Source organism: Camelina sativa, chromosome 19, assembly GCF_000633955.1.
Source record: "Camelina sativa cultivar DH55 chromosome 19, Cs, whole genome shotgun sequence".
NCBI lineage: Eukaryota > Viridiplantae > Streptophyta > Magnoliopsida > Brassicales > Brassicaceae > Camelina > Camelina sativa.
Genome location: NC_025703.1, coordinates 13,530,186 through 13,548,115, shown reverse-complemented (window position 1 = coordinate 13,548,115; position 17,930 = coordinate 13,530,186). Strand labels below are relative to the sequence as shown.

Genomic DNA, 17,930 nt, shown 5'->3' with positions numbered 1-17,930 from the left:
GTATTAAAAATGGACATAATGGTATGCGCAAAAGCTTTTTTTTTTAAATTCATTCACTCAAACATAATACAAGGCTTAGGAGAATAGACATTCTCAATGTTTATTAAAACAAAGTTTAAAACAATGAAACTAGAAGTACAATAGTTGTATATGATAGCTCGGAGACAAGGGTTGTAGAACACAATGCCACATGATTGGAAATGATTCATCTACTGTTGTTTTTTCTGAGTTATAGGGGAGCTACGGAATGGATCATCATCACCGAATGCAGCTACGTTCCCTGGACGTGAGAAAACTACCTGCAATGATGCATAAATTGCTTATTAGTAAGACTGAGAAAAGAGGCATGGTTATGTTTCTGGTTTAATGCTCTGAGTATGAGTTACCTGGTAGTTTCCAAGGGTACGAGTCTTGAAACCAGCTCCAGAATAGTCGAAATAATATTCACACGTCCTTATGAATTTTTCGTCAAATCCAAGATCCATGATTTGTCTACACAGTATAATAATAGTTTTTCTTAAGACTTATGAGCGGAACAGAAAAACAGAGGAAATGTTTTAAATGTCATAATCTTACTTGTGTCTATCCAAGAAGTTCTTCCTCCACAACCTCAACGTTTGGTAGTAATGAATCCCAATGTTCTCAACGTGTTCAATGCTGTATTTTCTTAAGTGTTAGATTGATTTGACAAAGAGAGATTGCGAAAAAAACAATACATATATGCATTTATACCATAGCCTAGAAGAAGAGGCCATGGCTGAAGTAACTCTGGCTAAAGAAGGAAGGTATCCACCAGGGAATATGTATTCTTTTATAAAATCAGAATTTAGTCTATGCTCATTGTAGCGTTCTTCGGGTATCGATGTGAACTGTCATTATTGTTAAACGTTAACAAATAACAACGATCAACGGTTGTGCAAACATGAGATAAAAGAATCATGCATACAAGTGTTGGACAAAAATGCCGTNCTTCTGCAAGCACAGCTTCACAGTGACTAAAAAATGTCTCCATGAATTTGTGGCCAACATGTTCTAGCATCTCTCTGAAAACATCGTAAATGTTATGTCATAGACTCATAAGTTACAGTACAGGAGAGAGGAGAAAGAAAAAGAGAGTACCAAGATATAATTCTGTCATATTTCTTAGCATCAGATAGTTGGCGATAATCGCAGAGCTTAAACGTAATCCGATCCTATCATTAAGAAGTTAAATCGTTTATAGTCCATAGCCTTGGAGATCAGAAACAGATATTGGATTAAAACAAAACCTGAAGTCCAGCTTCTTTCACTTTTGCTTCTGCATATTTAAGCTGTTCAATAGAAAGAGTAATGCCGGTGTATTTGCATCCAGTTCTTTTCACAGCTTCTATGGCCAATGTTCCCCATCCGCATCCAATATCTAAAACCTCATGGTTCTTTTGTATCCTCGCCTGAAATATCCCACTTTTGATTTACTAAAGAACAGAGAAAAGGAAAGGTTCTTGTTCTAAATCAAGAAAATGCTTTGGTATATATAGATGATACCTTATCAATGAGAAGATATGTTTTTCTCAATTGTGAAGCCCTCAGATCTTCATCATCCAACTATAAACGTGTTTAAACAAGTCAGAGTCACAGTAAAGTAACGTAAATGCAAATAGAGATTTGAAGAGATTTTATTGTCACCTTGAATACCGCAGAGGAATAAGACATGGTATCATCCAAGAATAAAGCAAAAAGCTCATTACTCTGCAAGTTTCCCCAATGATAAATGAAGCAGTTGGTAAACTCAAATCAACGAAGAAATGTTCATCTTGAGATCAGAAACGATGTGGGCATAAGACAACTTACAAGGTCATAGTGACGCGAAATGTTCCTTCGGGCTTGAGTTAAAGTGTTCTGCTTATAGAAATGGTTTAGGAAATGCTTTGCAGATGCTAAACCAGTAGTCAGGAACATCGGTTTCCACCAACTCCTGCAAAATCCAGAACAAGTGCAATGGGACAACTGAAAAAAAAACTTAGCTGAACGTTTGAAACGTTACCTATTCTTAGCAAGACTTGAGTTCAAATCTCTGTTGGCAATGAGAATCTGTAAGTTATCATGATCAAGCAGATAGATGTTGATCAGAAGTTTTTAAACATCAATCTCTATGGTTTAATAATGTTATGTACCATATACCATAACAAGATTCAAAAGTCCTGTTTCCTTATTAACAAACGAAAAATGTCCATTGATATACGCATCAGCAAGTCCTAAATCTGCCTGTGTCATAACCTGTGAGAAAGAAAATAAGTCAAGAGTCCATTTCTTGAGCTTCATATCAGAAACTGTTTACACTAATTCAAAGATCTAACCTTCCAGTAAAACTGAGGACTGAATCTTTAGTACCGAATTCAAGTGACTAATTCTCGAATCATGTCCTTCGAAAGTGAAGGTTGATCCTTCTTCTTCAAGTATTCTGTTAGGATCTAACTAATTGATCGCTATGACCTATGTTTTCGTGTTTTTTATTCCATGTTTTCTTATTCTTCATATTTTTTCTTGTCATTTTTATTGTCAAATTTTGGGGTAATTGTCATCGTTACTTTTACCGTCTGGTTCTTCGTTATACTCTTTTTATTCTTCTTCCTCGTCATCTTCACATTCTTCCATTGAAAAACATTTTTTTTAGACTACCACACAACTTGTTAACCCATCAAACTCCAAGAACAAAATCATTTCTTTTCTCATAAAAATAAAAAATTAATGAAAGAATATCAACTCTTCTATAAAATCATACACAAAAATATATTTTACAGCTCATAAGAAATAAAAAGCACAAACGTAGATAAATAAGATAATTTATGTATCAGATATTTATAATAAGATAACCCATCAATATTTATAATATTTTAAATTTCTAAAAGGTTTCAAAATATAAAATTTGAACCTTTTAAAAAGTTTCAATATTATAACTTTTAAAAGTTTCAATATTTATAATATTTAAACTTTTAAAAATTTGAAATATTCTAATATATTTTTTGAAATTTTTTAATGTTTTAGTTTGATCAAATAAAAAACTGGATCAAACCGAATAAAACTATTAAACTGGGACGCCTGATAAATCAAGCTTTCCTGCTCATTTGTTGAAAAACATTTTTTTTAGACTACCACACAACTTGTTAACCCATCAAACTCCAAGAACAAAATCATTTCTTTTCTCATAAAAATAAAAAAATAAGATAAAAAAAAATTAATGAAAGAATATCAACTCATCTATAAAATCATACACAAAAATATACTTTACAGCTCATAAGAAATAAAAAGCACAAACGTAGATAAATAAGAAAATTTATGTATTACATCAATATTTATAATTTTTTAAATTTTTAAAAGGTTTCGAAATAGAAAATTTGAACCTTTTTAAAAGTTTCAATATTATAACTTTCAAAAGTTTCAATATTTATAATATTTAAACTTTTAAAATTTTGAAATATTCTAATATATTTTTTGAAACTTTTTAATGTTTTAGTTTGATCAAATAAAAAACTGGATCAAACCGAATAAAACTATTAAACAGGGACGCCTGATAAATCAAGCTTTCCTGCTCATTCGTTGTTGAAAGCATATTAATCTTATTTATAATGGTTCTGAACCATTGTCTAAAAATTTTCTAGCCAATGTTGGATATTGTACATAGTTCTTTTTTTCCATAAATTTAAAATGTTCCTTTTTCTAAAAAATTCTGGAAATTTAAAAAATGTTAATGAATGACATGTCAAATCCTGATAGGATTTTTAAAATAATTCTTAATATTGAAAATTCTGGAAATTTTAAAAAATGTTAATTAGTGAGATGTTTATTCTCTATTGGTGGTTTAAAATCCTAGGTGGACAGCTTAAGAAGCTTATAGCTCATACTTTTTATTAGTATAGATTTTACAAGGTTTTTAAATGGTTTACAAAGTTGTTTAAAGATTTTTCAACAGTTTTTAAAAGGTATTTACACTGTATTAGAAAATATATATAAAAAATTTACACACATATAAAGATAATTTGTGTATATATTTAAAAGCTTACACACAAATTTTAAAAATTTGCAAACTTTTAGTGGTTTTTTGGTAAAATTTGAAAAAGAAGATATTTTTGAAAATAGTATTGCAAAAAGGGTATTTTTGAAATTCCCCCAACAAATTATCGCAAATGAGTTTATAGTGAGTATCTAATACGTTCTTAAAGAAAAGCTATTACTAATTCTCTTTCATGTTTTTCGAATATTTTTTACTTAAAAGTTATTGTGATATTTTCTTAGATACAACAACATAACTAATGGAAAAGCTTTAAGGACAACTCCATTGGTTATATAGCCATTTGGATGTTAAGAGAATTAATTAATAATATTTTTAATTTTATTTTATTATTTAATTATTTTTTAATTTATCCAACCAATAAAACGAAGACAGCAGTACATTCTGTGTGTTAATAGTTTTGGGCAAAGACACATTTTCTCATTTATTCATTTTTTAATTTTTTTTCTTCTGACCCTCTATGTGATATGTCTGATGGAGATAGTGTTGGATTTTTCTAAACCCAAGTCAAGTCCCATTAGTATGATATTGTCCGCTTTGGGCTAAGATCGCAAAACCCGCACGGATTTGTTATTGGGTTCCTTCCCAAAAGGCCTCATACTAAGTAGGTTTGGACTTGACTTCTATATTAGAAACTTCTTTTTCTAATCTTCCGATGTGGGATGTTGGTTTGTACCAAATAATACTCCCCCTCAAACATGGGACCACAAACCTTAGGTCTCCCCTTCAGCGAAATCTTGTCACCATTAACTCGGTGCTTCCTTATTCGCAAGGTATCCTTCTTATTGTGTCACATTGAGGGGCTTCTCCCACACCAATTGATGTGTCTGTATTTTATCTGTTTTAACCATAGTTTTTAGGTTTGTTTTGAGTCTTTTATTGAGTCAAAGTGTTAAGAGTTTTTTTAGTCTTTTATGAGTTTGTACAGGTTCTAGATTGCTTTTGAAGGAAACTGAGTGTTTTGGGGATGAAAATGAGCATCTGGAGCTATTTTGGTGAAGACTGATCGGACTAGCAAGCAGATGGAGCAAACACAGAAAATAAGCATCCTGGACCGGCTGATCTACATTCGGATCGACCAATTCCAAACCCGAAGCAACTTTTCCTTTTCTCGTTTTAAACCGACTCTTAGGGTTTTATTTTACTATTTAAGCACGAGGCTCGGCCTCTAGAAGGACACCTTCAATTTTACGCAGCTTTTGAGTACTTGTAAGATTTGGGAGAAGATCTCTAATCCTTTTACCTTTTTGGAGAGATTTCTGAACCCTTTTTACATCTCTTTGCAATTTCAATTATGTTTTCTTCATCTTTGATTTGTTGTTCATTTACTTCCATGTCTGAGTAATCTTCTTATTGGGTTTTGGGTTTCAAATAGGGTCTAGGAGATTCGTTGCATAGATAGCTAACGCTGTGGAAGTAGGTTGGTTTTACATCAGTGTTTTGAGTTCTAGAACGGTGTTTAATGCGACCCCATCTTCCACCTTAGTCCGAGAATTATATCCCCATAGATTCCCTGCGCCCAATATTTCTTTTTTGATTTTTAAAGTAACTTATTTACTTTCCGTTTTCGATTAGTTACTTGATTCACAAACTTCCTCCTTTCGCTTTAGCTAGATTCGATTTCCAAAGTTTCAAAGTGTGATATTTGGTCTCTGTGGATTCAACCCTGAAGTGTTACGACGACACCACTAGATCGTGGTTGAGTGGTTGAGTGCACATTATGTTTTAATTGACACTAGATCACCAATCATTAAGCCTATACCCACTTCTTAGGTCCATTTATTTCAACCTAGGCTCTGTTACCAATTGTTGGGTTTTTCTAAACCCAAGTCAAGTCCCATTAGTATGATATTGTCCGGTTTGGGCCGAGATGGCAAAGCCCGCACGGATTTGTTATTGGGTTCCTTCCCAAAAAACCTCATACTAAGTAGGTTTGGACTTGACTTATATATTAGAAACTTCTTTTTCTAATCTTCCGATGTGGGACGTTGGTTTATACACAACAATAGATGGTCTAAGAGCAACTCCACCAAAACACCAAAACACTAAAGCTCCTATTGGTAAATACTAAAATTTAATGTTTTGGTGTCCCAACTTTTTTTCATCTTCAACCATAACACCAAATCTTACACTAAGTACAAAAGTTTTGATTTAGATTATTATATATCATTGAATTTAAAATTCTCTTTATTTTTAGTAGTTTGATAAATACTATTATGATTTATTTTAGTTCAGTTAATATAAGATTACAATCGATACTCAATACTATAATGATCTTAGCTGAAATAATTTATTTGGATATTAGATTGTTGTTTGAAATTATATCATATGTCCTATAAAATTATCTTATTGCATTTAATTTTTATGTTTGTTTGGTTTTGATTTTGTAATTTTATGTTTTCACTATGTTACATTGTTACTGAACTTTAATATGAATTTTTAATCTTAATCAATTTAGTATTTATTTAATTTTTTTTGTCTAGATTATTATTTTATATTACATTAGTTGTAGTTAATAATTCATAATATTAAATGTAATAAGATAGTTTTAAAAATAATGATGGTATATTTGTTTTTTAGTGGATAAACATTATTTCTTAATAAAAATGCAAATAAAATTAAGGTGTAACACTGTTGAAAAAACATGAAAAAAAAAAAAAAATGTGTGTCTTTTCATCTTAATCTTTCACAAAACTACATATAACCAAATTAACTAAAAGATATTTCGACACAAAAAAAAACTGAAAAATTCTTGTATAATGGAAGTAGTCCTGAGACCTAATATCCGGTATTCCGCACCGAAAAACCGGATATCCGGTAAAACCGGATCCGGATACCAAAATGTGAAATCCGGTAAAACCGAATCCAAATAACACAAAAAATTTGACCCACATATCCGTATCCGTTTTATATTTATTTATTTTTAGTTTTATACAGTTACACATGTCTGTAATCTGACCTTTAAAATTTAAGTAATTAAAAAAGGCTGAACGAAAGAATCACAAGTAATCGGGTATATATAGTCACGCTGGAGAGGTTACATTTTGTCAAGTGGGCGATGTGGGATCTTTGAAACTCCCTTCCCTAATTATTTTGTCCCACATCGGCTCTAACTCACATCTTTGCTACTTTATTCCTTTATAAATATACACTCTCTCCTCCACAAAAATTCCATAGACCTCCGAACTTCAACAGATGGACTTTATTGGGCCTATTAGTTTTAGTTCAACAGATGGGCTTATAAATATACACTCTCTCCTCAACAAAGGATATCCGGTTATCCGACCATCACGGAGCCGAATTCGGATATTTGTTTCATATATCCGTCGGATCCGGATACCCTTAAAAAACCCGGATATCCGGCTCCGTCTCAGGGCTAAATGGAAGGCTGCAAGTTGCACAATAGTCGAATTTGTCTTTATTATCTTATCGTTGAATCAAATTTTTTTTTTTTTGTCTTTATATTTTTATCTCACATTTTTGTAATCATGGATGTACTCCGATGTAACCATTTACTCTGCCTAGTTTGGAAAGAAATTAATAAAATATTTAAAACAAAAATAATACTAATAATAATACGTTTAAAAATATGTACACTAATATGGATTAATTTTAACAGAGGAAATATATTAATATGGATTAGTTTTGTTAGAGTAAACGGAGCATATGGTATATAATAAATCCAACATAATTTTGTTCATTCAAATATTCAATTTCCCCACAAAATCTGTTAGTTTATAGCATACTTTGATTAGATCAAATACTTATGTTGATAGTTAATTTTGAAAATTCAATAGAACAAATTAACGTATAAACGTTTCCATATTTAGGTTTCAAAAGTTTAGAATCTCTAGTNATATCCGGTATTCCGCACCGAAAAACCGGATATCCGGTAAAACCGGATCCGGATACCAAAATGTGAAATCCGGTAAAACCGAATCCAAATAACACAAAAAATTTGACCCACATATCCGTATCCGTTTTATATTTATTTATTTTTAGTTTTATACAGTTACACATGTCTGTAATCTGACCTTTAAAATTTAAGTAATTAAAAAAGGCTGAACGAAAGAATCACAAGTAATCGGGTATATATAGTCACGCTGGAGAGGTTACATTTTGTCAAGTGGGCGATGTGGGATCTTTGAAACTCCCTTCCCTAATTATTTTGTCCCACATCGGCTCTAACTCACATCTTTGCTACTTTATTCCTTTATAAATATACACTCTCTCCTCCACAAAAATTCCATAGACCTCCGAACTTCAACAGATGGACTTTATTGGGCCTATTAGTTTTAGTTCAACAGATGGGCTTATAAATATACACTCTCTCCTCAACAAAGGATATCCGGTTATCCGACCATCACGGAGCCGAATTCGGATATTTGTTTCATATATCCGTCGGATCCGGATACCCTTAAAAAACCCGGATATCCGGCTCCGTCTCAGGGCTAAATGGAAGGCTGCAAGTTGCACAATAGTCGAATTTGTCTTTATTATCTTATCGTTGAATCAAATTTTTTTTTTTTTGTCTTTATATTTTTATCTCACATTTTTGTAATCATGGATGTACTCCGATGTAACCATTTACTCTGCCTAGTTTGGAAAGAAATTAATAAAATATTTAAAACAAAAATAATACTAATAATAATACGTTTAAAAATATGTACACTAATATGGATTAATTTTAACAGAGGAAATATATTAATATGGATTAGTTTTGTTAGAGTAAACGGAGCATATGGTATATAATAAATCCAACATAATTTTGTTCATTCAAATATTCAATTTCCCCACAAAATCTGTTAGTTTATAGCATACTTTGATTAGATCAAATACTTATGTTGATAGTTAATTTTGAAAATTCAATAGAACAAATTAACGTATAAACGTTTCCATATTTAGGTTTCAAAAGTTTAGAATCTCTAGTTCTTAGTTAGCCAAATGTTTTGTAACTACAAACAATTTTTTTTTTTTTGAACCTGCCAAATTTTATCACAAATGAAAAAAAGTATTCGTCTTACACTTGTTCCGAATGAGCAATAGGCAGGCACACTAACAAGTAAAAATAATTCACTTATAACTGTATACCAACGTGAATTTCATGTTAATAAAGACAATACACCCTCTGGCTACTTTGCACTTGAGTATTTTACTATTTTTGTAGTTTAGTAATTGTATGCAGAGCCGTTCCGGAGCAGAAGCCCAACAAGCAGCTGCTTTAGGCAACAGATTATATAAATTATTTAGAGGGCATCAGTTCAAGAAATATTTGGTACTGTAGTGGTTATGTGTCTTGCTTGTTTCTCTCACATTGAGGGTTCGAGTCCTACTGGTAAATTGTATCTTGCTTGTTTCTCTCACATAGATACAATTTAATCTTCTTAATCTTCCCCACCATCTCTTTCTCTTTATCTTAGTTCAATATTTGTTAATTTTTCTTCTTATCTCAATTATGTCTTATTTTATCTTAAGTTTTAAAAATTAAAGATTATAAATTATATTGAAAGTGATGATAAACTGTTATTTTCTGTTGATGTTTTGATTTGAATTTTTTGTTTCTATGTTTGGTTTCTCATTTTAAAATCTAGTTATTCTAATTTTTTTGGATACTATTTTTTCTCTTTTTTAATTCTTGTTAAGAAACTCATTTTCAAAAATAATCTTTTGTTTTCTTTTGTGTAAAATTTTTCTGGGCATTATTTTATTTTGCTTTAGGCATTACATTACAATGGACCGGATCTGATTGTATTCTACGAAAAAATACGAAATATGAACTAAGAGGTCAGTGGTATCTTTTTTCTTTTAGCGTATAGTGTCGTTATAATTCACTTCAGAAAAAAAAACACGTCGGGTTACATACGTCACTTTGTAACATCCCGGTTTTTAATTGGGAATTAAGCTTTGTTACTAGGATCAGCCCACCAAAGGCCCAATTGAATATAGAGGAGAAGAGGGTTTTGTTGTGTGCTCTCGTTAAGCCGCAAAATAGAATCGGGGATTATCAAACCTAAAACCAGCAGCCTCCGAAAGTGGGAAATACGAGAGACAGCGGAGCCATTGTCGTTGTTCTTGTTCCTTCTTGGTGTTGTGCTTGAAGAGGTGAAGGAATCCGAGAACGTTGGGAAGCGAGGTCGTTGTCGTTCACCGCCACCAGCAGCCACCGTGATTTACCATTGGAGTTGCAAGGATGAGTCACTAGAGATGTCAGCCATTGTCACCGGAGCAGTCGTAGTCATCGTCGAGACCGTTAAGGGTAAGGAAACCTAGATCTTCTTTGTAACTTGTGCAGGAAGTTACTGGTTTTGTCTGATTTGTCGCTTTGTGTTGTTCTATATTGTTGTGGCATGAGGACCTAACCACCGTGAGCTTGATCCGCCGTAGTCCGTAGACGAGTATTGCCGCCGTGTTAACAGTGCGTCGAGACTAATCACCGTGAGAGGTAAACGATGAAGCGTTACGTCTCGTGTTGTTGTTGTTGTGTTGTTTGTACATTGCTAACCAGTATTTAACCAACTAAACCAGGAGATTTACGTCCACAACCGAAACTTGATTATCGAACGTACGTGCATGAGTTGATTTGTGTTGTTGTGCATGGTTACGTGTGTTGGACGGTGATGTTAGTTAGTTTAATATTGTGGTGGTTGTAATCGGATAGTGTGGCTGGTTTAGGAATTGATATTAATATGGGAGCATGCGGTCGTGGAATGAACTGTGGTATTATGAATTATTAGATTGTTGGTTTGATTTAATTATTAAACTACATCTAACTAATTTATTTGAGAAACACCAACACAATTAAATCAATTTGGTTATTAGAATAAATTATGGATTATTATTGGAATATAATATTTGATCGGTTAATCTAAACCGTTGCAGGCCAGATTGTTTTTGAAGCGGATTTCTGCTGTTTTTAAACCGAAAATTATATTTGTATGGCCAAGGTGAGGGTGATATTTGCGGATAACAGTAACCTCTTTCCTTATGTACTCTTCGATAGTTGTTGAGTATAGACTTAAGAATGGTTTGTTGATTGAAAGTGTTTGTGTGAATGGTAAAATAGGTTGTTAGTAACATGATACATGTGAATCACATTGGTAATACGATTTGATGTTATGAATTAATGTATATATTATAATACAAAAATTACTATGAACGTATAACGGAAATGAGAAAAGAAAGGATACTTGAGGATGTTGGACTGTAATGGACCGACGGGTTCATTGCAGGTCATAACCTGCTGACGAGCAGGGGAAGAATCGAGCTATTGGCCGTGGTCTTCTAAGAAAGGGGGTTTGGGAGCCAGAAAAAGTGTTAATGGCCAAACCTATAAGGAAATTAAAACTTCTTAAGTAATGTAAGAAATATACATGCTTGAAAGTGGTAGTAGCCACGGAAGTGCATAAAATAAGATGAAAGTTAATGAGGAAAAATAAGATGTTTGCTTGTTTGTTTGAATGATCATCATTCTGAATCTATGCTAAGTAATAGTTGTTGGTTATATTTGGAACGTTATTACTGTATGTCCAGTGGGCAGAGTTTGATCTCCTCACTGAGTAAACTTGTTTACTCACCCACTTTTTTCCCTTTTTCCCAGGTTAGTAAGTCTCAAAAGTTACATCTTGAAGTTTGTTCGTTGGTGAATTTTAAAGAAAAAAACGTTTTTGGCCAGACTGGATGGATTACATGTTGTTCCGTCTTTTGAGACGGTACGGGTGTTACATTTGGTATCAGAGCCGGTTAAGGCCACTCCGGTGCTGACCTGGAGGGTCAAGATTTCATAAATGATTTGTTTAAAAAAAAAATGTTTTCAAAGAAAGTTTCTGGAAACGAGTTTTGTTTTGTAATGATTTTTAATTCACAACCAACAAACTTGTTCTTGACTTTCATTTGTGAAAGATAGTAGAACTATAATTGTTGAGCTTGATTTTGTGGTGAGTGGAAATCAATCCTCAGAAGAAGTGTAAGAACCTGAACCGCAATTGTGCGTGAAGCCAAAAAGTGTGTGATGAATGTTTTTAGAGGAAGGGTGAGGAGTTAGTACCGTGCGAGAGTACTAGGGATAATTCCACTAGTGGGGAAGGTTGGTGATGAAGAAGACGAAGACTTGAACCGTGTTTTATGTTTGTGTGTTTTGTTCGCTTTGATTGAAATTAAGTGTTGCATTATTTCTTTGAGTGAATTGCGTGTTTGGTTTATAATTTTAGGGAGTCTTGATTGTATCTTTTGGTTTTTGTAAATGAAATCTGAGGCCTCTTGTCTGTAAGCTTAAAGGAGTTAGTAAGAAGTTCCAAGTGAAGATCAGTTCGTCAGGATAGTCAGGAAAGTTTAGTAAAATTTTTAAGAGGGACGGAACACCCTAAGATATGTGTGGCGACATTAAAGTGATAAATAACATGGGAAGGAGCCCTATAAACCATATACGGATGATAACACCATATAAGTCGATATGGTGTTGGCAAGAATGTATACTTGTACGACATGCAGTAAGGTCAAACCAATTACTCGACTCACATGGAATGACGTGATGTTCGAGTGCACGAAGGTTTGAGATACTAATTTTAAAAGTCAAATGGACATTTGATAAAAAATCAAAGTTAATATTGTTGAGTGACGTTTTTGGAGTTGGTGCCATAAATTTAAAGATAAGGTGTTTTATAAAGATCACTAGTTGAGGTTATTCTAGTGCTTGGAGAGCACAAAAGGTAATTGCAGCGGAGGAAGTAGAAATAAGAAGTGTGGGAGGACACCATACGATAACTCACATTATGGACTTCTACAGAGAATGTGTATGTGTTAAAGATGATTTAAAAAATATTGCTTGTCATTTCAATGGAGATATGTTGTTTATAGTTCAAATTTGTCTTAACCCGAACAGAAAAGGGTGTGGTGACAATGGAGATTGATAGTGGACTGCTTCGGACGACTAGTAGTAGGGACGCAACTTGGGTAGTTGTAGAGCTGAATGAGTCAAAAAGATGCTAGAAAAAGAAAATGGTTGATTCTTAAATTGGGGCTTTTGAGAGAGCCTTAGAAAATAGATGTTAGAAGAAGAGGAAGACGCTAAGTCTAGAAGGTATGAAGTTTGATAGGTGGTATAAGAATCCACTAAAGATAGTGAAATGGAGATCACTAGGAAAGAGGAGGAGACATTACTATTTGGTGTTAGATGAATGCATAGCGGACATTATGTAGGGAAGGTGCACTACATGAGAAGTACTACCTTGAAAAAAATGCATAGAAGTGTGAAACCCAAAAGGAACAAGAACCGTAAGAGAGTGTTAGGGAAACACTATGTTAATTTTAACATTGGGAAACCTTTAAAGGGATGCCAACCTTACAGAGTGAGCGCAGCGGAAGCTTGGTGGATCATTTAACTTCGTGTTGCACAAAACCGTAATGGTCACGGTTAATGTGTACACTTTGTAACATTGATAACAAGGTCGTATGTTGGTGAATTAGATATTTTTACAAGTCAAGGTCAAGAGGTAATGGAAAAACCTTTGTTGGAAATTGGGTATTCTTTTCGAATTTCAGAACTATTTGAAAGATGTGTGTTATGATGTCTACGCGATGGAAAGTTAAAAAGGAACTATACACTTGACACCCTATGATGCGTTGGATTAAATCATAGTAATGGAAGAGTTGAGTTTTTACCTAATCAAAAGGTGAAAATGAGGAGCATGGAGAAATTATTTCTATTAACTGGAGACTAGGGTTATTACAGTATAACCAAGTGGAAACTTGCATTTTGTTGTTGATCGGAAAAGTTTGGAAATAATTCAAACCGAACTTACAGGAGAAGGACATTAAGTTAGATTGGATAATCTAAAACATTAAAGATCAAACAGAAGGACACTCCAAGTTGGGATAAATACTAAGTGGGGGAGAAACTGATTCACAAATTCGATGACGAATTTATTTTAAGTAGGAGAGAATTGTAACATCCTGGTTTTTAATTGGGAATTAAGCTTTGTTACTAGGATCAGCCCACCAAAGGCCCAATTGAAGATAGAGGAGAAGAGGGTTTTGTTGTGTGCTCTCGTTAAGCCGCAAAATAGAATCGGGGATTATCAAACCTAAAACCAGCAGCCTCCGAAAGTGGGAAATACGAGAGACAGCGGAGCCATTGTCGTTGTTCTTGTTCCTTCTTGGTGTTGTGCTTGAAGAGGTGAAGGAATCCGAGAACGTTGGGAAGCGAGGTCGTTGTCGTTCACCGCCACCAGCAGCCACCGTGATTTACCATTGGAGTTGCAACGATGAGTCACTAGAGATGTCAGCCATTGTCACCGGAGTAGTCGTAGTCATCGTCGAGACCGTTAAGGGTAAGGAAACCTAGATCTTCTTTGTAACTTGTGCAGGAAGTTACTGGTTTTGTCTGATTTGTCGCTTTGTGTTGTTCTATATTGTTGTGGCATGAGGACCTAACCACCGTGAGCTTGATCCGCCGTAGTCCGTAGACGAGTATTGCCGCCGTGTTAACAGTGCGTCGAGACTAATCACCGTGAGAGGTAAACGATGAAGCGTTACGTCTCGTGTTGTTGTTGTTGTGTTGTTTGTACATTGCTAACCAGTATTTAACCAACTAAACCAGGAGATTTACGTCCACAACCGAAACTTGATTATCGAACGTACGTGCATGAGTTGATTTGTGTTGTTGTGCATGGTTACGTGTGTTGGACGGTGATGTTGGTTAGTTTAATATTGTGGTTGTAATTGGATAGTGTGGCTGGTTTAGGAATTGATATTAATATGGGGCATGCGGTCGTGGAATGAACTGTGGTATTATGAATTATTAGATTGTTGGTTTGATTTAATTATTAAACTACATCTAACTAATTTATTTGAGAAACATCAGCACAATTAAATCAATTTGGTTATTAGAATAAATTATGGATTATTATTGGAATATAATCTTTGATCGGTTAATCTAAACCGTTGTAGGTCAGATTGTTTTTGAAACGGATTTCTGCTGTTTTTAAACCGAAGATTATATTTGTGTGGTCAAGGTGAGGGTGGTATTTGCGGATAACAGTAACCTCTTTCCTTATGTACTCTTCGATAGTTGTTGAGTATAAACTTAAGAATGGTTTGTTGATTGAAAGTGTTTGTGTGCATGGTAAAATAGGTTGCTAGTAACATGATACATGTGAATCACATTGGTAATACGATTTGATGTTATGAATTAATGTATATATTATAATACAAAATTACTATGAACGTATAACGGAAATGAGAAAAGAAAGGATACTTGAGGATGTTGGACTGTAATGGACCGACGGGTTCATTTCAGGTCATAAACTGCTGACCAGCAGGGGAAGAATCGAGCTATTGGTTGTGGTCTTCTAAAAAAGGGGGTTTGGGAGCCAGAAAAAGTGTTAATGATTACATCTATGCTAAGTAATAGTTGTTGGTTATATTTGGAACGTTATTATTGTATGTCCAGTAGGCAGAGTTTATCTCCTCACTTGTTTACTCACCCATTTTTTTCCCTTTTTCCCAGGTTAGTAAGTCTTAAGAGTTACATCTTGAAGTTTGTTCGTTGGTGAATTTTAAAGAAAGAAACGTTTATGGCCAGACCGGATGGATTACATGTTGTTCCGTCTTTTCAGATGGTACGGGTGTTACACCAATGATACAAGATTGTTCCTTAAATACAATCTAAGATAACCAAGGTCTAATCATAAACCAATAGAAAGATTAAACCAAGGAATTAAACCGACATATATAATCTGATATATGGTAATATATTTGTGACTGTAATATTAGTACTGTAATCTTGCAATTTGTTTATTGGTGTAAATTGATATAGTGCAAGGTAAGTAGCTCATGTACAGAAGAACATTTCTTTGTTCGGTTTTAGTCGATTAACCCAATTAATATAACCTACTTAACTAAACGGCTAAACCATTGATTAAAGCCTTAAACCAAGTTCTTTAATCATCCGGGTTGCTTTCCATTTTGAATACCCGGTTAGGTAGTCACAATCAACAAAATTTATGAAAACATTCCCACCCAAAAAAATCAACAGAGTCTATAAAAGCTTGACTTCCCGCCAAATATATACAGTCCTAGTGTTTTACATGGTAAAGGCCCTGTTCGTTTCCCACGACGCTGGGACCCAAGTTAGCGACAAGAAAATACAAACAATGGAGAGTAATTCCTTTGCCGTATTTACTATTCAAGTGTCGCCAGAACTGTCGCTACTCTTTTTTAAAGCCATTAAAACCGTCGCTGTTTATTCGACACCTGATCCCTCTTTTTTAAAGTAATCGGATTCGCTCGTTTTCAATTTTCAGCGACACCAAACTAATAAATCAGAGTAAAATTTGGGTCGCCGGTGGAGTGGCAGCGTTGTGGAAAACGAACAGGGCCAAAATGTGAATTATTAGAGTGCATCTAACAAAACTCATATATAGCTCGTAATTCAAATAAAGACAAAAGTACATAAAGCTCTCTAGTAGTATATTTGGTAACACTCTTAAACTTGTAAATCATGTTGTACGTGATGTCCGGGGGGTCTGGTCAAGTCTATTCTGGGTTTGCTCGATCGTCTGATCGAACAGATGGTCGATCGTTCTGTCATGTGGCTCCAGTCTTCGCTCTGGCTGTATATACTTTCACTAAAACAGGTATAACTCTTTACACGCACATCCGATTGGCCTGAAATCACCTCCATTGCAAAGATAACTCAATTTTCAAAAATGTTGATGAAAAACTCTGAAGCTAATTCCCAAGGCAAGGTCTTCATACGAGTCGATATTTTAGGGACTACAAACTGGTTCCGAATCATAAATCATATTCTTTGCATCCAAATGTGTGTCTTCCATTATATTAATCTGAAATGGTTCAAAAGACACACAAAACACACCAAAACATAGACAAAGACACTATAGGACCTCTAAAATGCAAGAAGACTCACTTTGACACTAAATGCAACAAAACACGATGAAAATACTAATGTAACACAATATAATGGAACATAACAATCATGAAAAAACAGTAAATATAGAGTATATCAGAATGGTCTGGACAGTAAAAGATTGTTGGTAGAGATTACATAATCAATGATGAAAGCAGAACTTTTTCTGAGTGTCCAGAAACTTCTGCTCCGGGAAACAAGAAATAGGAGTACTTCAGATTGGAAACTATTTCATCTATTGTTGTTTTTTCTGAGTTAAGGGAGAGCTGCGGAATGGATCATCATCACCGAATGCAGCTACGTTCCCTGGACGTGAGAAAACAATCTGCGACGTTGCAGAAATGCATTTAGTTAATTAAATCAAGATGCATGGTTATATATGTTTTTGGCTCATGTTTGAGTTTGTGTGTGTTACCTGGTAGTCTCCAAGGGTACGAGTCTTGAAACCAGCGGCACAGTAGTCGAAATAATATTCCCACGTCCTTATGAATTTATCGTCAAATCCAAGATCCATGATTTGGCTACACAGATAATAGTATTTTTCTAGACATATGAGCGGAAACATACTTATTCAAGAGCAGAAAACAGAGAAAATGGTTTTAATATATTTATCTTACTTGTGTCTATCCAAGAAGTTCTTCCTCCACAACCTCAACGTTTGGTAGTAATGAATTCCAATGTTCTCAACGTGTTCAATGCTGTATTTTCTTAAGTATTAAATTGATTTGACAAAGAGAGATGGCGAAAAAAAACAATACATATACGCATTTATACCATAGCCTAGAAGAAGAGGCCATGGCTGAAGTAACTCTGGCTAACGAAGGAAGGCATCCACCAGGGAATATGTACTCTTTTATAAAATCAGAATTTAGTCTGTACTCATTGTAGCGTTCTTCAGGTATCGATATGAACTGTATTATTGTTAAACATTAACGGTTGTGCAAACATGAGATAAAAGAA

At 34.1% G+C, this 17,930-nt stretch overlaps 1 protein-coding gene and 1 pseudogene across 1 annotated transcript in view; both read right to left on the bottom strand.

The window, feature by feature from the left end:
* Positions 210 to 5,383, bottom strand: LOC104767785 (annotated as a pseudogene).
* Positions 16,523 to 17,930, bottom strand: part of LOC104766261 (tuberculostearic acid methyltransferase UfaA1-like) — a 3,607-nt gene continuing 2,199 nt past the window's right edge. Inside the window, exons 11-14 of the mRNA XM_010490113.2 lie at positions 17,745 to 17,895; positions 17,588 to 17,668; positions 17,386 to 17,491; positions 16,523 to 17,295 (exon numbers count right to left, since the gene is read on the bottom strand). Of these exons, the coding sequence (XP_010488415.1) occupies positions 17,206 to 17,295; positions 17,386 to 17,491; positions 17,588 to 17,668; positions 17,745 to 17,895 (428 nt within the window). The 3' untranslated portion in view covers positions 16,523 to 17,205. The remainder of the gene's footprint in view (positions 17,296 to 17,385; positions 17,492 to 17,587; positions 17,669 to 17,744; positions 17,896 to 17,930) is intronic.